At 39.5% G+C, this 25161-nt stretch overlaps 1 protein-coding gene across 3 annotated transcripts; it reads right to left on the minus strand.

The window, feature by feature from the left end:
* Positions 1-659: 659 nt before the first annotated feature.
* tasor2 (transcription activation suppressor family member 2) lies at positions 660-22982 on the minus strand. 3 transcript variants are annotated; one of them, XM_084365242.1, is made up of 22 exons: positions 22367-22982; positions 21947-22095; positions 21502-21597; positions 21330-21402; positions 18636-18727; positions 18396-18533; positions 18085-18218; positions 17949-17965; positions 17445-17544; positions 17245-17339; positions 17007-17113; positions 16667-16739; positions 16474-16545; positions 14284-16335; positions 13122-13437; positions 12481-12937; positions 5843-10612; positions 3988-4110; positions 3751-3904; positions 3531-3636; positions 1727-1908; positions 660-1432 (listed from the first exon to the last, which is right to left on the minus strand). In XM_084365242.1, exons 1-22 carry the CDS (start codon positions 22398-22400, stop codon positions 1344-1346), a joined length of 9429 nt encoding a protein of 3142 aa, XP_084221368.1. In that variant the 5' UTR covers positions 22401-22982; the 3' UTR covers positions 660-1343. The 3 variants fall into 3 exon arrangements, with proteins under 3 accessions (XP_084221368.1, XP_084221366.1, XP_084221367.1); XM_084365240.1 differs by having other exon boundaries at positions 13122-13875; XM_084365241.1 differs by lacking the exon at positions 21947-22095 and having other exon boundaries at positions 13122-13875.
* Between the last annotated feature and the right edge of the window lie 2179 nt (positions 22983-25161).

Raw genomic sequence — 25161 nt, forward strand, 5'->3', positions numbered from 1 at the left:
TTATTTACTGCTGTTATTTTATTAATTAGAAAAGTTGAAGTCTGATAACATCTGCTCATCAAAATGTATCTAGTAGTTCCTTATGAGTCTGACCTCTAATGTTTGGTAACCTCTGTGTTCAGTGAGCTGCTGATGTCTTGTCGAGGACACTCCCTTTAGAGGTTTTTCATTCTCAGTGAGGCCCTCTCCTGGTTATATGATGTTCTTAACTTTTCCATCGTGTATCATTTATGCATTACTTCACCTACACATACATTTATTGATATTTTACTGGATGTACATGAAGCCATGTCTCCTGCCAAATTTCACATTGTTTAAATTAATTTCCTGTGAATTTTAATTTTGTGGAGGTAAGGCTGAATGATAGAGACTAGAATGAATTACAGTCGCAAGTCCATAACAGAAATATACCACTATTCAGAGTTGAATTAAAGAGGAGTTAAAGTTGATTTTTCCTTAACTTTTTTTTTTAGCCGGGTTCATTTTCTCATTTGAGACGTTTCTTTTATAGCAAGATGGAGTTCACTTCATCCTTTCAGTGTAAACAATGCCATACTGTATGGATTATCTGTGTTTATGAACACAGTGTAGTGCGAGTAATCAGGAATCAAAGTGCCGATTCTATAAGCATCATGGATGATTTTTTTAAAGCAAACCAATGAAATATATCTCTTTATTCTCAGTCATATGTTGTTATGAAAATACACATATTTAGCGTAGTTAAACTGTTCTGCTTAAACAATTCAACATTCAAGAGTTAAGACTCACCGTTAGCAAATATAACAGTGTACATTAGTCTACTTAAATATGTAAAATAAGCACTGCTTGAATGCAGTCTATTTTAGCTTTGTTGCAAGGCTTGTATCAAGTACTAAAAACAATTTGTACCAACAAAAAAAGAATCTTTGAACTGCCTTTTCGAACACAAGTAATCATTGAATCAAATACTAATGATTGTTCTGCAAATGTATGATGTCAGGACTGTAATACAGAATATACAGAATGTAAAAATCAGTTTTAAACAAGTTTACAATACAATTTACAATAAAAATAAAATACATTACAAAATGCATACAGTATTTACAGTATACATGCCTGCATATTGGCATTATTGTCTCTCTATCCATTAACTGAATGATAACTTAGTCTACAACTGAACAACATAAACAAAGAACAAAAGGATACAAAAGAGCTGAAGTAATGTAATGAAGTAAAATAATAAAATATGATATGTTTGAAATCACCGTTAATGGTTTATTACTGGTGTCACCTCACATCCGGTGAGTTTTTGATGGTTGTTTACTTAAAGCACAACTTAAGTTTTTCCAAGTTACGTTTTCAGGTCAGACTGGAAATGTTTCGCTTGTCAGGAAGGAGCTGAAAGTCAGTGTTAAAATTCCATTCGTTCCAAATGCGCTGTCTGTTGTTGTATCTGCAAGAATAAAAAAACGTGACAATAAAAAAGAAGTAATTCCTTTTACATTATACAGTAACTAAAACCTTTAAAGGTTAACCCAGGCACAATGCAGAAACTCATAAAGTACTATGTGACTTTAGGGATTTTTTCCCCGATTAATGTGGAGGGTACTGAAAGCAATCGCTCTTAATTAAATATATATTAGATATGTTTATAAAATCTTGCAAACAACATAAAAATAAAACCACAGTCATTGGACTAATTTAATATAAAAGGTACAATTAATGTATCTGTGCAGTAGTGTCTCACCAGTTATAAAAACAGGGTAGCGGGCAGATATATTCTGGACCTGCAGACGGACCAAACATGTGAGATAGTCAGGCTGATCTCTTGACATGAGGTCACACTCATGGTAAGGCAAGACCTCCAATATTCCCACTTCTTGGCACCAGTTTAGGAACTGCGTCTTCTCTTTTGCCTCTGTACTCAACCTGGATGTAGGAGGAGAAACACAATGTTCAGATACGCTAGATTATTAAAAACGGCTCGGTCAGCATCGGTCTTTCATAAAATTATGACAAACACTTGATATGGTAACTGAAGATTAAAGTAAAATCTGGGAAAGAGATCTGAATTAAAATATAGTATAGTATAGTATAGTATTGTATAGTATGACCAATATATCGGTTAGCCAATCACAAATATATCGTCATATATGTTGACCAATATGCGGCAATATGTAACATTATGCTTTTTAGAGATTATAACACAGAAAAAGATGCTTGGGTAATTAAAGGATAAGTACCGTTTTTTACAACCTGGACCTTATTTCTGGCAAAAGATATGGTCATTTACTCACCCAGATAACTTTGGTGTCATTCGGCGTCGTTCGGACGAAATTAGATCCAGTGTAGCGGCGATATATCCATATAATGGGAGTAACGGGGCATCGACACACAGCCTCTATATAACACATTATCTGCCACGAAACTAGTTCATTTCATCAATATTTTGTTATGAAATGCTAGCGCTATTAGCCTCTGAGTCCGGGCTCGTCTATTGTCAACATCCGGGGTCTGTAGGCTGATCTACTACCTCTGACCTGGAAGATGTCGTCTCTGAGCTGCGCGCGCACCCGCGACAGCGCGCCTTGTTTACCTGTAGCTGCTGCTGCTAGTTTGACCCCGGATGTTGATAACGGACGAGCCCGGACTCAGAGGCTAATAGCGCTAGCATATCGTAACAAAATATTGATGAAATTAACTAGTTTCGTGGCAGATAATGCGTTATATAGAGGCTGTGTGTCGCTGCCCCGTCTCTCCCATTATATGGATATATCGCCGCTACACTGGATCTAATTTCGTCCGAACGACGCCGAATGACACCAAAGTTATCTGGGTGAGTAAATGACCATATCTTTTGCCAGAAATAAGGTCCAGGTTGTAAAAAACGGTACTTATCCTTTAAGCCCTGTGTATATCGGCCAAAATATTGATATCAGAATTTTTTTCGCTCCCTAATATTGCCTAATATCTGACAAAATTAAGTAAAAGTATTTGAAGGTGGTTGCACAAACCATTGCCGGTATGTCCCCTGCTGTGGTTATTCGGAGACAGATCTCATACAGTGAAATACAGTTTATCCAAACCATTATTTAGACCTGCACAAACAGGCTTTATTAGCACTTCAAGGATTGTTCTCTTCAACTGGACGTGTCAAAGCCTTATTTTTGCTGAATGGTTAAAAGCAGTGACAGACATGACATCTTGCTACTGTATATAAAACATACTTTTTTTGTTATGATAATGTGCTAGCCTACTTTTGTCTTATTTGTGTTTTTTAAATTGATAGTTGGGCTTTGCCTTTTTTCTCTCAGATTGCTGGTTTGTCTTATTTTACTTGTATTAGCTCCCTCTATGTGCCCAGATTTGTTTTGCTGTGTTTGTTCCGTTACCTGTTTAATTTGATTGTTGTGTTGCATACTGTGTTTGCGCTATGGAAAAGCTGTTAAACAGCTTGTACTATAGATATTGAAAAGCTGTTAACACACCTGTAACCTGCTTAATAGGGAAGTGAGAACAAGAGGGTTTTCTCTTCCAAAGTTGAACCCTACCTCGCATTTTCTTTCATCCGACGGCTGTCTCTGTAGTGCAACATCCATTTCCACTTCCCCATTTTGCTCAGCTCTTGCAAGCTTTCTGATATTTTTTTCATGTTGCCTTAAAATTCATACAGAATTGAAACCATGAGTTAAACTGGGATGAATTATAAGATGTTAACATTGCCAGATCTGAATCGACAAAAAGCGAGTATTCAGTTAAAAGTACACATACAAAGGCTGAGGGACTCCACTGCTGCTCTGTCAAACATTATAAAACCACCCCTCATGAAGAGCTCCTGATGGGTGAGGTTCACAACATCATCTGGTTCATCAATTCCTGCAAACTGCACACCTGGTGACTTCTTCAGCTCGAGCAAGTGTGGCACCTGAGAAAGCAGAGAGCAGTCTTTAGGTCATGATTTACTATTGCAAAAGTCCTGTCATCATCTTTAACTGGCTGATCAATTACCTCACAAATGTGCTCTGCAATGTCTTCATTCCTGATGATGATGAGGAGAGATGGTGTACTATCCCCATCAAGGAAGAACTCCGATGGCTGTACAGGAGTATGTCCCTCTGCCTCCAAATGTGCCTTTTAAAGAGAAATTACCCAAACTTTAAAAGCAATTTTCCCTGACCAAGTCTTAACACTGCTTTGACATGAAAACATTAGTCCCTTGTCTTGATTTTCTATCATATATTTGAGTCATTAAAGCGCTGTTTGATGTCTGTCTTTGATGTGACTTTCTCTTAAGATCAACAAACATCCTAATAACAGGTACAATAAATGTATTGAGACATTACATTAAATAAGACAATTATATTAAGTTGAAAGCTGATGTATGGAATTGCCTCTATCTTGGCTTATGCATTGTCTGTCTCTTTGAAAACCCTCTTGGGAATGTTTTCTTACCCCTGTAGGAGATAAAATCAGTGGTAGCAGTGAAATGTTTGTAGTATGCTCAGTAATGGTAGACAAAGGCTGTGATTGGCTTGGATTCAAAGCAGTCATAACAGATTGTAATTTGATTTTAACTTTTTTTTTTCCAGCAGCTACGCCATTGTTTGACATTCATATGTCATACTGTCATATATATTTTTAAAATGTTTATAAAAGATGGGTTGTATTTTACAAAAATAGCTTGACCTTATCCTGTTTGCTTTTTGCAGGTTACTTTAGGCAAGTTCAAATAACATTCACCAAAACTAAAGTACTCCAGTACCAGTCAGTTGACTGTCTTTGTGCACACAGGATTAATGTCTGGAAGTGCATCTGCAGGGTATAAGTTAGCTGTGTCCACTTTGGAAGCTTCTTCCCCTCTGACTCACACAAGTAGGCAGGGTTGGAGATTTATTTTAGAATTGGAATCGAAATTGTGACACCGCAAATATAAAGCCATATTCTACAGATAATATTTTAGTGGGAATATACATATATATATATATATAATCCTACAGATGGACAGAAGTGGACATTTGTCATGGACTTAAAACATTTGCATAGATAGTTTGATAATTTTATTTGCTGTAAAAACTTTCCATATATCCAAGCTGACCACAGCTTCTGATCTTTTTCAGAGGAGCAAATAACAAGTTTGAGTCGCACCTTTATACAGGCAATGACTGTTAAATTGTCAAAAAAATCATTTTGGGCGACATGCCACTTTAATTCAGAAATGCAGGCTATACACAATATAGATAATACACACCACTGACAGTGTAAGTAAATAACATTTTATTTTTGTAGGATGCAATGTTTTGCTGGGAAAACTTGGGTCATGGCATCCCTGTGGATGCCACTCAACACAAATCCCCCATCCCTATCCCAGACCAAGTACAGCCCCTCATGGCAACATGCTCCCCAATGGCAGTGCTTACCCCCAGCAGGACAAAGCACCCTGAGACACCACTTGAAACTGCTCAGGAATGGCCCAAGGAACATGAAAAAAGAGCTCAAGGCCTGAACCTGGCTTCCAAATTCTCAATGATCCCAATCTGATATAGCATCCATGGGGGTTCCAGACCAAACATGACTCAACTGGTCAGAGCCTAGTCCGATCCATGGTGAGGAGCACTGATGGCAACAGCCATCAGGGACGCTTGTGCCAAGAGAATATCTACTTGGTCTTCAATGGTGTTTGAGAAGGTGGTGCATGTCAAAGTTATATACACATGAATGCCAGGACTTAATATTTCCCAGAATATTTGACTGTATCGAGATGATCAATGTTATTCACTTTACCTGTCAGTGGTTTAATGATATTGCTTATCAGTGTATAGCAAATACAATACCAAATTGGAAGTTTATTGAAAACTTGTCTTACCTTGGTTTCATCAAAGAAGGCATCATCTGACGTCGCTAATATGTAGAATCTGTACTTCGTTTTACAGGATTTCTTCACAACAGAATTCAGACAACTGCGAAAACTCTGATCCACGTCTCTCTTCATTTGTTCACAGAAGTCAAAATGGTTACTTGGTTCAGTCTTTGGGTAACCTTTATCCATTCTCAAGTGCTTAGGTCTAGTAGATGGGACCTTTTTGACAGCACAAACATCATTCATGATTGCCTTGTACAGCCTGGCACATTCTGCAGTCACACTGGAAACTCCAGCATGTTCCATTGGGTTGCCTGTTCGTTGAGATGATTTCTGAGGATGCAAAGTATTTTCTTCCTCTGCCAGATCTGTCCTGTCAGACATGTCTACCTCAATTTTCTGTCCCACAAGTGACGGTGCGTCCAAGTAATCCAATGAATCCTCCTCTTCCTCTAGACTGGAAAAGTGCACAGTCACAGGACTGGAGCAAGGCACATTCAGTTTGTTATGTGCATCCAGTTGGTGGGTGGGTCCGCTGTTACTCCTTTTCAAAAGCTGTTTCATTTGTTCTGAGAAGATAAGGCACTCCTGTTCCATTGATGCCAAAGTGAGGTCTTCTTGTAGACACCTCTGAGAAAGCTGCTCCAGAAAAGAAACCGGTCTCTTCCTGCTGGTGTTAAAAACTGTGCATGTTATTGAGCTTTGAGGTCCCAGGAAGAGACCATCATCCATTATGCTCTCAACTTTGTAATTTGCAACTGAAGTTGATGCATCTGAGCAGTCTCTCTGATCCATCTCAGTGCTCTTGTTAGTTGTTTGCGCAACTTTCTCAACTAAACTGTTTATCAAGAAACATTGGTTTCCATCAACAGATTTAGTGGTGTCTGCCACCATGTTTGTCCAGAGTTTAGAGGGGGTTTTTGCAGATTCAAAAGACTGCAGGGGTAGAGATGATGGAGTCTTCTTGAGTTTTGAAGGGTCCCTTCCTTGGTTTTGATTGAATTGAGCTTTATTTGAGTTAGACTTGCTGTCCCAAACATTTGTTAAACTGCTCTTGGAAGAATGCTCACTGGCCTCCTGCATATCATCATTTAGTCCTACAGAGTTTCCCTTGAGACTTTCTGTCTTTTTCTCAAGTAGCATGGAAGCTGGTGGGATGTATGGGACTACAGGGGTTTGTATTTCGTCACTCTTAGATGGTTTCACAGCCATGACAGGACGCTGACTGTTTGAACGTGGTTCATGACCTAAATTGGTTTGTGATGTTGTTTTAGATCTGTCTTGGTCAATAGTTGGTGTAAAGGCTTTCATTAACTCAGTAGAAGAAAAAGATGTGTGGGGATGACAATAATTATGTCCAATGGAGGTGTCCTGAAGTTTATCTTTCTGATCAAGAGAGCGTTCCACATCAGTTGTTGTAATCTGGCTGGATTTGTCAGGGTGGCCTGTTTGGGAGAGGAACTTGCCTATACTTTGTAGAACTCTTAGAGTTCTTAGTTCAAGATCAGGGCGAAGACCATGTTGACGGTTGGGATCACTGCCAACTGCAGACTTGTGTTTTCGCTCAAGAGGCATCTCATCCTTTATGAATGTTGAGCTTCTGCCAAGATGTTGTTGAGTCATGTTTTTGCAGGTTTCACTACCACTAAAGGAAGAACTACTACTACTAGGGTCATAACAAGAAACATACTGATATGGTTCCTCATCCATAGTTGGGGTAGGGCACCTTTCATCAGACTCACTTTCTGAGATCTCTAGCTGGTTAGTTTCCCTTTCCTCAAAAAGTGATTTTTTGCCAGCAGACAGTTCTTCCTTTTTACTGAAAACTTGAGATGTATTGCATACCTCTGTGGGTAGGACAGTTTCAGGGTAGGTATTTTCATGGATAAATGATATTTCGTTCTGGCCTTGTCCTTCCTCAACTTTGCCTTCGGAGTGTGAGTCGTCTGATTGTACTACATCTTCTCCAGAGATATCTATTCCAATAAATGGAATTACAATCCGGCCATCTATCTTTTCCAATCCTTTGCTTGTTTCATCAATTTTGAGATCTGTTTCTTTATGCAATGCCTCCTCAGCTTCACACCCTTTTACAGCGTCACCCTGAGGTGAATGAGACTGATGATGGAAGAGATCTTCTTGGGTTGTGTTATCAGCATTTAGCTTTTCCTCATCTGAGTTGGTATCCTGATCTTCATGATCATGAAGACTTGGACTGAAGGTTGCCATTGCTTTGTTTTGGCTTCCTGTTGCGACACTGTCATTTGTCTGGGAAGCTGACCCATCAGCAGAAGATCCAACCAATGAACAGGTGCTCCCATCAGATATCGGTAATTCGGATTTCTGAAAATGTGCCTCATCTGCCAAACAAGTATTATTTTCAGAATTTGCCTCAGCTAAAGTTTCATTATCAATAGGGTCCATTTCTGATGGAGGATGAGGAGCTTTTTCTGAAATGGCATTTGAACACACATTTCTCAACTGTAAATCATGGCAGGTATCTCCTTTGTTCTCTGCTTGATGTGGTTGCACATCCAACGGTGCCTGAAGATCACACTTTGTGATGCAATCCTTATTTACCGAGTCTGGGCCATCACATATCATAGGTATTGGCTGATCACTTAAAACTGCCAAAGAAATACCATTTTCAGAATTCTCCTCAACTGCAGTTTCATTATCAATAGGCTCCATGTCTGATTGAGCATGAGGAGCTTTTTCTGAAATGGCCGGTTCATCTGTCAATGCACACACATTTCTCAACTGCAAATCATGGCAGGTATCTCCTTTGTTCTCTGCTTGACATGGTTGCACATCCAACGGTGCCTGAAGATCACACTTTGTGATGCAATCCGTATTTACGGAGTCTGAGTCATCACATATCATAGGTATTGGCTGATCACTTAAAACTGCCAAAGAAATACCATTTTCAGAATTCTCCTCAACTGCAGTTTCATTATCAATAGGCTCCATGTCTGATTGAGCATGAGGAGCTTTTTCTGAAATGGCCGGTTCATCTGTCAATGCACACACATTTCTCAACTGCAAATCATGGCAGGTATCTCCTTTGTTCTCTGCTTGACATGGTTGCACATCCAACAGTGCCTGAAGATCACACTTTGTGATGCAATCCGTATTTACGGAGTCTGAGTCATCACATATCATAGGTATTGGCTGATCACTTAAAACTGCCAAAGAAATACCATTTTCAGAATTCTCCTCAACTGCAGTTTCATTATCAATAGCCTCCATGTCTGATTGAGCATGAGGAGCTTTTTCTGAAATGACCGGTTCATCTGTCAATGTGTCATTTGCACCCAGGTTTTTTAACTCTAAACTGGAGCAGGTTTCGTCTTCGTTGTCTGCCTGAGGTGGTTGCTCGTCCAATGGTGCTTGGTCATTACACTCTGTGACACAATCCTTTACCAAGTCTGGGCCATCACATGTCATAGACATTGGCTTATCACTCAAATCTGCCAAACAATTACCACTTTCTAAATTCTCCTCAACTGCAGATTCATTATCGAGAGGCTCCATTTCTGATGGAGCATGAGGAGCTTTTTCTAAAACGGTATGTTCATCTGTCAATATACTGCCATTTGCAGACAGCCTTCCTAACTCCAAATCATTGCAGGCATCTTCTTCGTTGTTTGCTTGAGATGGTTCCTCAACCAATGGTGTTTGGCCATTGTACTCTGTGATACAATCTTTGACTGAGTCTGGGCCATCAGATATAATAGGTAATGGATCATCTCTCAAATCTACCAAACAAACACCATTTTCTAAATTTTCCTCAACTGCAGGTTCATTGTCAATTGACTCCATTTCTGATGGCGTGTGAGGAGCTTTTTCTGAAACGGCATATTCATCTGCCACGGCACTGCTATTTGCACACCGCTTCCCTAATTCCAAATCATGGCAGGCTTCTTCTTTGCTGTCTGCTTGAGGTAGTTGCTCATCAAATGATGTTTGGCCATTACACTCTGAGACGCAATTCTCCTTTAGTGAGTTTGAGCAATCACACATCATAGGAGATGGTTGATCATTCACACCACTGTCAGCTTCTACATCTGAAATGTGATTGTCTTTCTCATCAAGTCCATCTTCTTTCCCAAAGTGATCATCTTCCATCACTTTACCTTCAAGCACTGCACGACAGTCCTCATCTTTATTAACATGTTCAGCCTTGCCTGCTGAGACTGCCTGAGGTTCCTCCCTTGAAGACTGCTTCTCATTTTCCAAAAGACTGCCATTGCAGACAGTACCCGATCCTTCTGCTGTTGAATCATCAACCTTATGAATCATTTTTGCAAAACTTTCTTTACTGCCCTCTTGGTATGGCTTCTCTTTCACTTGCCGTTTTCCCCCTTTGGATTCAATGTCATCATGCTCAATTGTACCAACCGCATCACCTGCTTTTTTGTTGGAGTCTATCTCTTTGTCTATCACAGATCTTGATGAATCCCTTCCCTGTTTTTGCACAAAACTCATCTCTGTAGCACAAGACTTGTCAATGTCATCTCTCATATCTGTCTTTTCATTGCTGAATCGATGTAACACATGGCCAAGTCTTGAATCAGTCTTATGATCTCTGAGCTGACTTGCCATCTTGTCCTGTACAGAAATCAATGTTCCACCACCTTTAAAAGATGGTACATCCGAGGGCTCCAGGCGGACAGCTTTTTGCAAAGGGGTACAAGTCCTTTTGCTTTCATAGCTGCGTCTGACATCATTCACCTCACTGATAATATCTGTGGAGTGTACACTCTTTCTGCAAGACTGGAAAAGAGGAGAAAACAGAAAATAAATACATATTTTAAATACTGTCTTAATTCAGTGAAAACCATGACTGCTTTTTTTCTCTGGTATTTAACATTAACAGATATATGCCAGAAGCTGCCTGACATGCAGGTGGATCAGTCATAAATAAACCAGTGGCAAAAGGAAAGGCCAACAAAACCTGAAGTACAAATGCCAAATCCAAGAAAAATGGATACAGAGCATACAATAATGCATGACATACATCAATACCACATTTTCAGGAAGCTAGGGAACTTCAGTAAGACTGCCCATAAGAAAAAGTACAAGAACTGATGTGATTGGCCATCACTGAAGCTTAGTCCTACTTCACTTGCAGATAATTATTTCTGCTGTGCCAGGGGAATTCATACCAACTAATGATTGATGGGTCTGTAGTCCCTGTGCACCTGGGAGGAGTGGTAGGAAAAAATTTCCTGGTAGGGTGCCCCATTACAAATAGGTAATTTGCAGTCACTTAATTCTGATGATGCATGAAATTCAGATGGAGAGCAGAAGTGAAAAGCAGAATGCATGAGATTAAGGAAAGTAAGTAAGTTTTCTTTGCTACGTATTGTTATTTTGTTACAGGGAGAATAATACCATAACATTACAAACTAAGGTAACAGCTACATATGCCATTTTTCCACTAGCAGTTTTGGCCTCACCAAGTCAAGTTAGCTTTTTCCATCACCACTTCTACTGTGCCGAGTGTCGAAGCTGGCTGTGGTGAAGTCTCGTGACTGTGACCACCCAGTAACAAGCCCCCCTCTCCCCCTCTAATAGATGCTAAACTCATGTCTGTGCAGGAAAGTTGTTTTTAAAAGTCTGTGTTAAGCTCTCAGTACTTTTTACAGCAGGTAGCCCGGTTGTGCTGGGCTGTTGTGTCTAGTCAAACCCAGTAGAGCCAGGCTGGCAGATGTAATGGAAAAACGGCAATAATGGCTACTATGGCTACTAGAGGTACCTTTAATGAAGTGGTCACTGCACAAACAAGCACTATTCGACTCTGGTCCTCCCAGTAGCAGCTGACACTTTGGCCTACAGTAAACTACGCAAACCAAAGCCATTTTGAGAGTTTGTTATAGTGCTTTCTGTGATCTACCAAGGAGCCTTGTGCCTATATATTTTAAATCCCTTCCTGACCTCTAGCTGCATTTTGCACCATAGCAATGGATGACGTGATATAATACGCATTCAAGTTATTGGTCTATGCCTAGAGGCCATACTTGAGGCCAAGCCTTGGAATGAAGACCACACAGGACTGCCCCCCATGTGCCTCTGCCAGTCTGAGCATAAACAAAGGAAGTATGGCCTCTTCTGGTTTGGAGTCATTACGAACATTAAAATGGATAAAGGGGCTTGTACTTGGTCAGTTGGGTAGCAGGCAAAGGTTCTTGACTCGCAACTGGCCACTGAAACTAGCAATCATCACGTGGAATGTCACTTCTGGTGGAGAAAGAGCTGAGGAACCACATCTCTGTGTACCTGGCTTGAAGCTGGAATCTCATTGTATAGGGTCATCCAGGATGCTCAGGCTGAGGTTATTTGGAGAATGGGAAGCAGCTGGCATGAGAGTTTGTGACTACTGTTCAGATACTATACTCGGCCAGAAAACAGTGGACTGTCTCTTCCAACTTACCCAATTACTTTCAATAGTTCTTTGTAAGTAGTATCTTAATTATGCCAATGATGGTATGTCTATTACCCCATAACGAGTGCGGGAACCTGGTCCTTAATTTGTTTTATATTCTATAGACAATCTGAAAGTCATGAGTAAACATTAAATACCTAATTGTTTTGCCTTTAGCATAATAATAACATTAATCCCAAACCTGAAATGTGCTTACATTCTGTAGTCCCACGGATGACTTGAGTGTGTTCAATGTTGAACTAGCTTCTTTCTTTTCAGCTGACAAAGAGGTCTTCTTTTTGTTGGCTTGCAGATCTGAAGTGGCAATGTCTACATTGGAGTTTCTTAATGACAAGTCCAAAATTACAGATCCTTGGTCCAAGAGAGAGTTATCTTTTTTGCTGAGGTCCAAAGCTTTTGAAATCGAAGTCTCTGAAGTATCTGTTGCATCCGGGCAAGGATCAGATGACTTGGCCGTGAGCTCAGACTGAGCTGGGGCTGACACCATTCCACTGGACACTTCCAAAGAATCACTTTCTTCTGGACATGGGGTTGAACAGTTTGAGTCAAAATGAAAGAACCTGGCTGTTGACCTGCTGTAGAACAGACCTATCCACATGTGGACGATAAGCCGAACCTCTTCATTGGTGTCTTGAATGGACAAATCCCATGGACTATTGAAGGTGTGAAATGTACAAAATTAGCTCCTTCAGTTGAATATGATGATCATCATATGAAGTCAACTTGATCATATATTGTCAACAAGCTACAAACACATAGAGCACTACAATTATATGAAAATATATATTTTTAACTGTTATGTTGAAATTCCTTGAATAAATAACAAAATGTACATACCCATGTAAAGCTCGGACGATAGCTCTTTCCTTTGTGTCATTCGTAAACTTGCTGTCTAGATTGAAATCATAGTTTTCTTTCCATTGCTTTGTGACTTGTAGAGACTCATCTTTGATGACAAAGGCACGCGACTGCCTGAACTTTCTTCTGCGTGCCATCTGTTTTTTCAGGTATTCTGGAGTCCTGTGGTTGTTTTCACTTCTGTCTTCCTGATCAACATAGTGGTGTAGTGTTTTAATTCCATCGCCATACATTGTCTGGTGATGGTGCAGCAGTCTGGTAGAACCACTTAAAGGAGATACCTGGAAAGGTGTACCTGACAAATCCAATAGTAGAGAGGAAGACGGGGGCAATGAGTAATCATGTTCTTTAGATATCAAACCAACCAATTCACTGCCTCCCACAAAATGGCTTGGTGAAGGAGACTCAAGAGGCTGCATGGTTCTAGCTGCAGGCTGTCTAAGCAGAGCATGAAGAACTGACTCTTGTTCACCACTGGTAACCCCTTTTGTAAGGTCACACTTCTTCAAACTTGTCTCAGGTTTTCTCTCAAGTGCTGGGTCTGGTTGTGGTGGAACCTGGTCATTATTGGCACTGAGTGCCAAGTCAGCAAGTAAGGTCAAAGCATCTGGAGACGAGCAAGTACTGTTACTTTTTTCCTTAACAGTCTTACTGACAGAATTATCCCTAGTACACTCTTTGTTTGTTTGTTTTTCACTGGCAAAACAAGCTGGGGTTTGAAAATGCAACCACCCTGTGAAGACAAAACAGAGGAGAGAAAAGAGAAACTGCATGAAAATAAAAAGTTGCACATTGAAAGCATTTGAAACATACCAATGTATTGCTATTTTTGAATTATTCACCAACATAGAAATTATTTAACTGTTTCAAACAAAGTGATTGATTTATTAAGGCAAGTATGCCATATTTAGGTGCATGTGCAAAAGACTGGCAAATGCAGCACAAGCAAGAGAAAAGCAAACTACCAACTAGCAAATACTTCGTGAAGCGCAGTGATAGCAAGCTGAGGACAGTTGCAGAAGTGACAGAGCCAAGAAAAGGGTCAGTCAGTTTCAATGTCATGCACAATACTGAAGAGATTTTAAACATCATGCACACAAAAAAAGCATTCCCAATCTCAGAGTTTTGTAGTATGACTTACATTTCTTTTTGACATATTCTTCAGAGATTCCTTGATGCTTTTTGAGTGTTTTAATCCGACCCCTTCTTGGAAAAATGGATAAAGGCCTTTGTATGATTTGAGGTTGTTTTTCCAAAATGGTCTCTTCTTGTGTCTCCAAACAGTCTTTCCTTTCATGAGTGTCTTGACTCTCAGATTTGATCTGTTTATCTTCTATCTTTGTCTTATCTTTAGGGGTCAACCCTAGGGCAAATGCGAAAAGAGGGTCAACTGAAAGCATCTCTGAACCTTCCTTGACACCCATATTGGTATCCGCAGTGCTCGTAATTGCATCAATATTCTTCAGCATTCCAGATTCTGATTCAACTTTGGCCTTCTTGAGACAAAGCTGAGTGTCCTGGGTAGTATCTGCAGCAGTTTCCTGTGACACAAGGATTCCCATTTTTCTCTTTCCCCTTAGGAGAACTGATTTCAGTTTTTTCAACAGAAATTCACCCTTGGGTGCACACTTTCGTGCAGAGGGGGTATCAGTGTGTTTTTCTTGAACTGTTCTTAAGGGTGGAGTGTCTGTGCTATCATTCTTTGAAGAATGTTCACTACTCTTTGGATTCAAAGTTAATGAACCATTGTCATTCTCAACGTTTTGAGGGTGGTTTCCTCCATCCTTAGATGTTGTGTCCTCTGTTTTTTCCACTGCTGTCTCTTTAGCAATGCTTGACTCTTGCTCCATCTCAACTGTGTCATGAGCCTTTGCCAAGCCATCAACCAACATTTTTTCATGGCATGGTTTGTCTTCTGTAGATTGAAGCTTACCCTTTAAAGTCTTAATCTGATCATCAAAATCTACAGAGCCATGGGGAACCAAGATTCTTCCACATTCGCTGAGAACTGGCTTTAAGTCCCAGCGCTCGGTTTTCTTTCTCTGAGGAAAAGCTTCATGTTCCATTAAAATGGTACTTTCAAAGCTCTGCTGTCCAGGTTCAGATGTTTTCTCCTCTGCCACTGCTTGAGCAAGAGCTGCAGATCTCAGCTTTCTATGTTTTGAAGATAGTGTTCCAAATATGCGCTTTCGCTTTCGCACTTTTCTCCAATCAATATTTGAATGCTGACTCAACTCTGGGTGGGTTGATGATTCTTCCTTCTGACTCTTCAAGTTGTCCCTGTAGTATTTCCTATGTTTTGTTTGGTGATTGGTGGGGTCAGAAACCTTCTTGGTTTTAACATTCTCATCATTCAGGGAATTCCCTTCTTCCGTTTGTACTTTGGCTGTTGAAAAACCAGAATGCTGAAAGTCTTTATGCTTTGTTGCAGACTCAGCAGTAGTCACACTTAAACTCGCATCAGTGACAGTTCGCTCTGCCGAAGTGATGCTGACAATCAGCTCTGCAGGAAGTTCATCTGACTTAGAGCGAGCTCGGACACTTTTTATCCCCATATCATCAGTTGTGATTAGCAATGTCAGATCTGATTTTTCAGTGTCTTTGGTAGCATCTCCAGGTTGCAAACACTCATTCTGAGGCACAGTTGTTAAGTCAACTTGGTCTTTAGCACTTGTTATACAACTGTCCACAGATGTCTCAACATTTACAACAGATTTCTGGCCTGTCTGTTGTTCTTCTGATCCCATGCTAGCCTGATTGGCTGGTGCCTCCTCAGGAGAAGACAGACAAAAGTAGAGATCGTCATCAAGGTCTTCCATTCGCTCCTCTTGTCCAGCCGCCAGGATTTCTGAAGCCTTGGACACTGGCAGTTGAAAAGAGACTGGTTTGCTCAGGTATGACCTGAAGTTCTGCCAGGCCCTGTTAGTCCACTCCGGGGATTTGTAAAGGTGCTTATGGGCATCTGGCACATCATACTGATCTGGAAAGATGCTGATATCCCTTGAAGGACTCAATGTCAACCCAGGGTTTATCAGTGCTGCGTAGCTCTGCATATGCTGGGCAAATACTTCACACAGTTCTTCACTGGGGTCAGTGGGTGTTTTCTCAACTTCGCCCTCTGCATAACTTAGTACAGGCAAAACCCGCAGGATTTCAGATGACACGGCAGTCTTTCGCTGTCCAAATTTTGTGTCTGTGGAAAATCAACAAAGAGTACTTGTTTGGTTTTGTATTTATAAATGATGTTGAACAAGCTAGAGGTGTCACTAAACAGAGGAAATTTCCTTTGATTTAAGTAATGTTGGAAACATTAAATGAAACATGTTATCACCTTTTTGTATAACTCGTGAGTCTGGAAACACAAATATGCCTTGCAGGACCTCAGTTGCACTGGACCCGGTATCTACAAAAAACACAAAGGTATGCGACTGATATGAAAATGAATTATGGCTGTTACTGAGTGCAATGCAAGTTTTGTTGAGTGACTGACAAGATAATACGCTGTCATCATTTTCTTATCTTACCATCATATGTGAGGAAGTGGGAGGAGTGCAGCAGAATAAGAAAACCACCATCACTTAGCGGAACAGTGAGAGCCTGTATAAAAACACCAAGTTTGTCAGGTACCGTTTGGATCTTAGACAGCAATTTAAATTTAACAACATGCAGCGTAAACTGACATAAAAAAGGAGTCACGCTGGTCTAATGCAAAGGATATTCCAGTGGATGATACTGTTATTTGATCAACTGAAAAGATGTTTCGGACTGTTAGCCACACCGAAAAAGGCACCACTTTGGATGTGATTATTTTGACACGGCTAAGGCCCACAGTCTCTGAAAGGTTCATAATAAACAGAAACTCACAACATCTTTCTCCTTGATCTCGCTCAGAAGCAGAGAGACTGAGCTGGTTTCTTCCGTCTCAGTAGACACCAACTCACACAGACTGCAGTATAAGCCATCCAGAAAGACTGAAAGACATTTTAAAAAGCCAAATTCATTAATGATACATTCAATAAAACCAGGAATGGTGTTCAACCATTCCTTAAAAATGTAACTCCTGTGTAATGAGGCATTTTTAGAATATTTTTTAACAGCATACCTTCACCAGAGAAGCAGGTTTCAAAGACAGCCTTTGGCAACAGCTGTCTCACATCTAACATGGAAATGGCTCGGTCAATTTTCACCACTGGTGGCCTTAAATGTAAAAATAAGACATAGCACAAAAGACAAGTTATATATTTAAAATCATCTGTCATTTTACAATACAGTGTGTATTTTCTGTGTCCACATTTAGCTCACAGTTCTGCAGGGATCAAGGCCCTTGCTGTAGACCTCAAGGCAACATCATAGAAATGGGTGCCTATTTGAAGCTGACCCCTCCACGGATAGAAATGAAAAACTGGGGAATAAAATCAAATAAAACAATAATTAAAAAAAAAATACATTCATAGTCATACAGTCCATTTTCAGTAAATTAAAAATGGTCATACAAATTCATGACAAATGCTCCAATTATTTAAATGGGTGTAGGTATTACACTCTTTTATTAGTATATTTCTGTGTATTAGTGTAAATGACGTACAAAGTATATGTTTCATTTGTAAAACATGGGGGCACCCCCAATTTTTGAATGTTTTAAACTTAAATTCTGGCCATATCTTACTTATTGCCCCTTTAAACCCTGGTCCAAATAAGCAAATATTTGGGTTGAACCACCTTGTGGGAGTTTAACAGCATTTCATTTTGACAGCAGTATGTATGGAGAAACTATACCATGTTTGCTTATAATTACATTTTACTTACCTTGTTTTTTCTCCTCACTGAAAAGAGAATCAAGGAACAATTAATCAATATGACTTTTATATTCTCATTTTGCATTAAATCATATTTGTTGAAGTACAAAGTAAAACAATCAGAGCAAATTATAGTGATACAATACCTTTTCTCCTCTGGTGCTACAAGTGTTGCTTTGGTATCCGTGTATGAAAATGATACAATGGCAAAAGGAAAGGCAGCACTGGGAGATTGAACCGTCTCATTGCTTCCATCATTTAGCAGCTCATAAATATAATACTGCAAAGTAAAAGCAAGACATATAAGAAAGGCACAGATGTCATATCTGGGCATTACAACAAATGACCTATGTCACCTTCAGTGTGCACCTACATTTACTGTGCATTTACAGCTTTATATAAAAGTTGGGTTGGACAGTGAGAAAAAACTGTGCTGTATGATTTTGTCCCTTCCTACCTGGGTCCTCTCGAAGGCAAGAAAGGAGCTGGTGTTGGCCGATACAGAGGGCAGCTGTTCTGACACATGACAGTCAAACCTCTCAGTTGGCGCAGTGAAATTCTGGGTGTAGTTCTCCAAAACCTTTTTAACTTTACCCTGTTGGTTAGAATAAAGGAAAACCATTTTTCAATCAATCAAATATTTTCTTTAAATGAAAACACTCATAAATATGTCACAAGTTCTTCTTCTTTTCAATACCTTTGTCAGCCTGATGATGGCAATGTATCCAGATTTGCCATGATACCAGCGATTTAGATCCAAACAGTCAGAGTACATTGATATGTAAACACCTGAATAAACACAGAAAACATTCACTGAATATGTGGTCAGTTAGAAATAAACACAAGGAGGGTCGCTTATTAAGATTTGAGTATCGTAAAATAGCCATAATGTTTAACTCATAACTCTGAAGTGTTTTCCAAACAACTGACACTCTAGCAAGGCCACACCTTGAAAGGTGGATGTGTCAAGGACACACCACATGGTTGACAGCTATCTCAATGACCACACCCACAGCAGCTGTACATGATCTATAGTCAACATACCATTGTGCTCTATATGTATTTTTACAAGCCATTATCGAGAACCTTCCCTACACTTACCACCAACAAATTTTGAGATAAAAACGATAAGTCTACCACTACCAGGGTTGAACACAACTGATACTTTAAGGGTAACTTCACCAATTTTACACATTAATGTGTTTTTATAGTTCTTGGGGAGTACTACTGCATATGTAATAAAGAAAAAGGTAGTATAAAGCCTTTTGTGACTCCAGAGAAATATGCATTTTAATAAATTGCCTCCGGGGACGTCACTCAGTGGCTAAGCTGCATTGTGAGTAATACAGGCACAGAAGAATGTTTGGAATAAGAAAGGCGATATCTCTGGTTCTGCTGCATTGATTTTGATCATTTGTTCTAACTGTTCTAACCGTAATGAGTCGAACAATGTTGTAGGAGTGCAATGCTAGACCAGTGGACTGCTTTTCAAATCCTGGTTCCTACATTACCCACAATGCAACAACCACTGAGTGACATCATTGGAGACAATTTATCTGATTACATGCAGCTTCCTCTGGAACCACAAAATACTATAATATACCGTACTACTTTTTTCACATATGCAGTAGTACTCCCCAAGACCTGTTAACACACTGTAATGTGTAAAATTGGTGGAGTTACCCTTTAAGGCAGGGCTACCTACAGTGGGGCCTGTGGGCCAAGGCTGACCCGGTACAAGGTTTGATTTGGCCTGCCAGATGTTTCTAACAAAGTTTAAATAAATACATACTTAATATAAATTGCAGTTTAACTTATTGTATTTTTTGTGAGGTAAAAATATTTTAGGATCCCAAATTCTTGTTTTTCATGATGGGCGGAGTCTCACATAGGGCAGGAAGTTAGTCAATTAAGGGAACTCAGGATCCTACTATCATTTTCAAGTTTCAATTCTGGCCCCTCAATGAACAACGTTTGGACACCCCTGGCTTAAGTGAGGCGACATCTGTTATCCTGTTTGCCTGACTGACAGGAAACCGTTATCAGTTGGCTGAAGGATAAGTTGTGGGTGTTGCTGCTTTCTCATGTGAGGCCACATTCATAGACCTGTACATGTCTTACAACTGTGCATTTTCAAAACATATTATCATCAAAAGGGCATCATTGTTATTAACATAGAAAAAAGTACAATAAAAATGTATTAAAATACAATGAGAATAGATGAGACACTTGACACTGAGCTACATTCAGATATGGTCTCTCAGTCCTGTAGAAACAACCGGCTGGAAATCTGAACGCAGGAGGCAAAACAAAGCACGAGTAACTGGTTTGGCAGGTTTTTTGTGTCTTATACTCCTGCACCAGCAGTGTGATATCCTGAGGTAACTAAAGTTACGACATATGAGAAATATTCACTACAGTATAACCTTTCCAAGTGTCTGTCTAAGTCATTAAGAAATGCAATACTAATGTTTAGAATAAATGTTTCTGTTATGAGAAGGTATCTCAGGAAATCTGTTATAGTACCATTGCAATCTACACAAGAACTGCAACAGATAAAAAGAAGCACGAATATAAAGCAAAACACAGAATGAATCTGTGCAACAGGGCTATATTCAATTACATGTGACACAGTGGAGCTCTTGTTTTCATGTGTCACTCTGGTGTTGTTTCATACTACCATTCAGAGAAAAACAGCTCCATAAAAACTAAGACTTTGACCAATGTTAATACTTGATAACTTCCACACTTATCACAGCCTAGAGTGGGGAAAAGAGATAACAGACAAAAACATTGAGAGGCAGCATTTAAAACTTAAGTTATAAAAAAAACCCCACAGAAATCTAAGGGATACATGTTACACATATGTGAGATATGTGCTGCAATGCACAGTGAAACACAAAATAAAGGGTTAATTGCTTTTCTGCCTCTAACACATTATATAACCGGATGAGGAGCTTACAGTTTCTCTTTCACTGAGGGAATTCTTCCACTTTCATTTGTATAGATTTATACATACAACTTGCTTTCACTTTCAAAGGGCAGGGAGAACCAGACACTCAACATGGACTAACCCTTTGCTTGAGCTGCATGTCATATGTTTTGGACAGACTGACTTCAACAAGGTAAAATCCTTTAAATTATGAGAAAGTAAATGTAGTTCTTTGCATTTTTACAGAGAAAACAGTAACTTAATCTAAATTATGTGTTACAGTAATGTTTGTGTACAAATCTTAACTGCCTGTTTTCTGCATAGAAATTTGACCTCGTGTCACTCATGGCTGAGCTGAACCTACTAAAATGTCACTGTGATCTCACTTCTGGTTGGCATGGTAGCATGCAGGGGGGGGAGGGGGGTAATCAAAATAAATCATAGACCATCATAATTTACCCTTTGAGGGATCTCCCAGAGTTGTGCATGTGCTGTTCCCAGTAAGCACACCAGTTTCTCCAAGTGCATGAGCCTTAAAATACATAGAAAACAAAACATATCAGCAAGATCTTGAGATTTGTTTGATCATGTACAGAATGTTCTCAGGTGTTCCTGTGTTTCATATCTTCACCTTGTTGACATCGTCAAACAGCAAAAACCCATAGGATTCCTCTAGATCCTCTTTTGAATATCCTTCTTCCTTTCTCTTTTCACGGAAAGCATTATACTGTTGTGAAAAAGACAAATGAAAAGGGAAGGAATCAGTTTCAAAGGTGCGATATGTAGTATGTGACATTTTGATTTAGCATTAAAGGGCAGTTCCTGTTTTCATGCCTTCATTGGCTTCAGGGTTTTTGATAGAAATGATAAAATGTATAAAAATAGGGTTAGGGTCCTCAACAAAGTTTAAATGTAAAAAAAAAAAAAAAAGTAATTTACATGTGTTTATGTTAAAGACATTAAACCAGGAGCAGCTATTGATTACATGTGAACTGATCAGGGTTGAACCATTCATCGTGGCTTAATGTTTAATGACATTTAAATGTCGGGACATGAGGAATAAGATCTGGACTGACCTTTTCTTCCAGTTCCGGATTATTTATTAAGAAAGCGGACTTGTATCTGAAGGACTGCTTGGACTCTTCATACAAGTACGCACTTTTCAGTGGAGCCAAAATATCGTTTTGAAAGGCGTCAGAACCTGCTGACACGGGTACCAAAACACCTGAAAGTGGGGAGAAAAACACAAGCGTGACCGCAACATACGAGCAATATGGCGAAAATTACGGCTCCTTCAACTCGGCTGAAAAGTTTTTCACAAGCTGGGACTGTTTGTACCGTGAAAGACGACACCTCATCCACGCGTCATTTTTCGTCTAGTCATACACCAACAGTAAGGTCAATACATCGAGAATAGTGGAGGACAAAATCCACATTTGTCGTTTATCGTAAAGTGAAAGTTACACGAGGAAGGAGGAAAAAAAGCAGCTCGTCACCTTTACTCGATGCACCACCATTTCCACTTTCCATTGCTGAACTCTTACGAAATCTGTCGTTCTCCCATTGCCCTTCGTTGAAAACAGCTGCCTCTCGTTTTAAACATCACGACCGATTTATAAAGTGTAGGTATCCTGTATCCAGCAAAACCTTCCACAGTAACTTGATCTTTCGCCGCAGTTTCGACAAACATATTCATGCGACAACCAGGAAGTTAACAAATATCCGACAGTCAGACGGCGTAGAGGCAAAAAAAATCCACTCAAATCTATTTTTATCGCCTCACGATTAATAAATCCGGTTTATTTATGATAGACTGTCAGTCTTCAGGCAGGAACCATAGCCGCATGTGTAGTCCGTGGCGAAAAAGAAACAGAAACCTATCGAGGCGAGAGCATCCATCTTGGAAGTCTACACCAAACTGTGGTGGCGAGGCAGCTAGAATCCTCGACGAGGCTTGTTGCGCCTGCGGTTCACTTCTCCTGCGTGTGTCCCCTCTGTTTTCCTGCTGCCAGTGAAAAATTAATGATTGCTAGATGTAAGCTAACTGCCACAGAAGAAAAACCTGTGTATCACAGCCCGATTCTACAATACACAGGAGTGCATTGTGGTTTAGTGTAAAGGAAGTTAGGATCTAGTTACCAATAACAATTTTAGCATTTTTGTGTAGTTTTGCCAACTCATCACATCACTGGGCCCCAGTGCTATTTTTTTTAAGAATAAACAAGTATTTCTAATGGATTGTGGATTGACGACCATTCTGCCTTTGAGCCTGACCAACATATGGTTTGGCTGATATAGAGTGCTGTAGTAATGAGTCCTATATCAGTAATTGGTAAGCATTTTTGCACAGCCCATAAAAAAGATAAACCATTGACTTTTAGGTCTGTCGTTACCACAGGCTTACACGTGTCCATGTTTTGTCCACGGCATAAAATATACAATTAAATGTCCTATTAATTAATTATAAAGTGTTTATGTGTCTTAAAAACAGTGGTTGCGTGGGCGCCCCAGTAGCTCAGTTGGTTGATTCAAAAGCCCCAAAAATATGTCCTCCCTACACTCAGTGTGTAATATGAAATGGTTACTGTTGCGTAAGTGATCTTGTCTCGTTTAATGATCATCAAAACCCATAACTGACACCTTTCGGAGCCGGTCCCCTATGCTAGCTAGCTCACTTTCACATAACTGCAGCAGTCAATATGGCCAGACTTGTTATGATTTTCACCTTTTTTAATACTTTTTCTGTGCCAAGGTGATGGCCATGTTGATGTTGGTGACATTTATTGTGCAAGACGATGTAGGTCACTGAGCAGTTTTACACAAAACTAATGATATTTTACCATCTTTACGACAAACTGCGGTTTCATCAAAAATCAATCTTTTAAATATGAACCTAAAGGATCTCACAAACAGCCATTGCTTTAGTATTTTCAAACACTACTTGGCGAAAAAAGGGGGTCCATAATTACCTAAAATCATACAGTTTTTGTTTAATGCTGATCTTTCTATTTGAAATGTACTTGCATGTAGGTTATGATAAACTCTAAACAACTATGACAATGTCTAACCAGAATGCATTCAACCTTTGAACGCTCTGCTTTATTGGCTGTCAGATATGTGACACAATCAGATGTCGGCAGCGTTGTCATGTGGCTTGGTATATAGAATTACCAGATACAACAACAGGAAATATTCATTGCCGTAGAAACACAATATTATAACCATAACACCTGCTTCCTCAGTGATGCTCAGCTCATACACCAACGAGTTATAAAACCACAAGAAATGCATGTACATGCCAAAGATGATGTTTTTTATGAAGGGGAATTCCCGGTTATTCTGCACACCAAAACATATTTAGCTGCAGCGTGCAGTTAGCGATACAAGTTGGCCGCAGTAATGACTGTAAAAACCCAAATGTTACATACAATCCTGTCTTTTCTAATACTAAAAATGTGAATAGTTAGCCTTTATCATTTACATTTAACTATATGACCAACAAATTATGACTTATGAGTATACACAACTAATCAGAAGAGAAAAAAAATCCCCATGTGATTTACTGTACAGGATGTTTTTCAATATGTGATTCAAATGGGAAAAAAGTTTCCCTGTACACAGAGGTTAAAGCTGAAATGTTAGCAGATTGCATCAGTTGCTAAATGATACAGAGCCCCCATGGGGCCACGGTGGGAACCAATTTTGCATCCCCCCTCAATCAATTTTTCACCTCGAGAAAGTTGTAGTTTGTCATAAAGCTAATGAAATATAAGACTGTGAAAAAACATAATTACAAAGGCTACCCAGCGAACAGTCGCGTTAGTGATGTTGTCTTGTTCAATGGTTACCAAAACCCATAACTTAAACATTGTAGATGTGGTCTTGTATATTTGCAGTTCACAAAACTGACAAACTCTCCGTTCACATAACTGCAGTTGTCAATATGGACAGATTTATTGTGATTTTCATCTTTGTCAGTACCTTTTCTGTGCCGAGTTGGCGGCCATGTTGGTGACACATGTTGAGTGAGACGATGTAGTTCACTGAGCAGTTTAACACAAAACTGGATGGTATTTCACTTATTTTACGACAAACTGTGACTTTCTTGACTTGGAAAATTACCTTTAAATTGACAAACATCATATGTGTAATAATAATTGTATTTACTAGCTACCTAGCTTGCTAGAGCTAGGTAGCTCTAGCAAGTAGTTTTAATAAATACATGTGTTTAATATCTTCTACATTGTTAATTCACAATATCAATACAAATGTGTTATTTATTGTTTAGTAT

Source organism: Pagrus pagrus, assembly GCF_965226575.1.
Source record: "Pagrus pagrus genome assembly, chromosome: 10".
NCBI lineage: Eukaryota > Metazoa > Chordata > Actinopteri > Spariformes > Sparidae > Pagrus > Pagrus pagrus.

Coding starts and splice junctions, on each gene's coding strand:
- tasor2 (XM_084365240.1), bottom strand. CDS start 22,400: ATGGAAAGTGGAAATGGTGGTGCATCGAGTAAAG. Junction 4,111..5,842: donor CCTTCTTTGATGAAACCAAG/GTAAGACAAGTT, acceptor TCTCTTTAAAAG/GCACATTTGGAGGCAGAGGG. Junction 1,909..3,530: donor CGGATGAAAGAAAATGCGAG/GTAGGGTTCAAC, acceptor TCCTACATCCAG/GTTGAGTACAGAGGCAAAAG.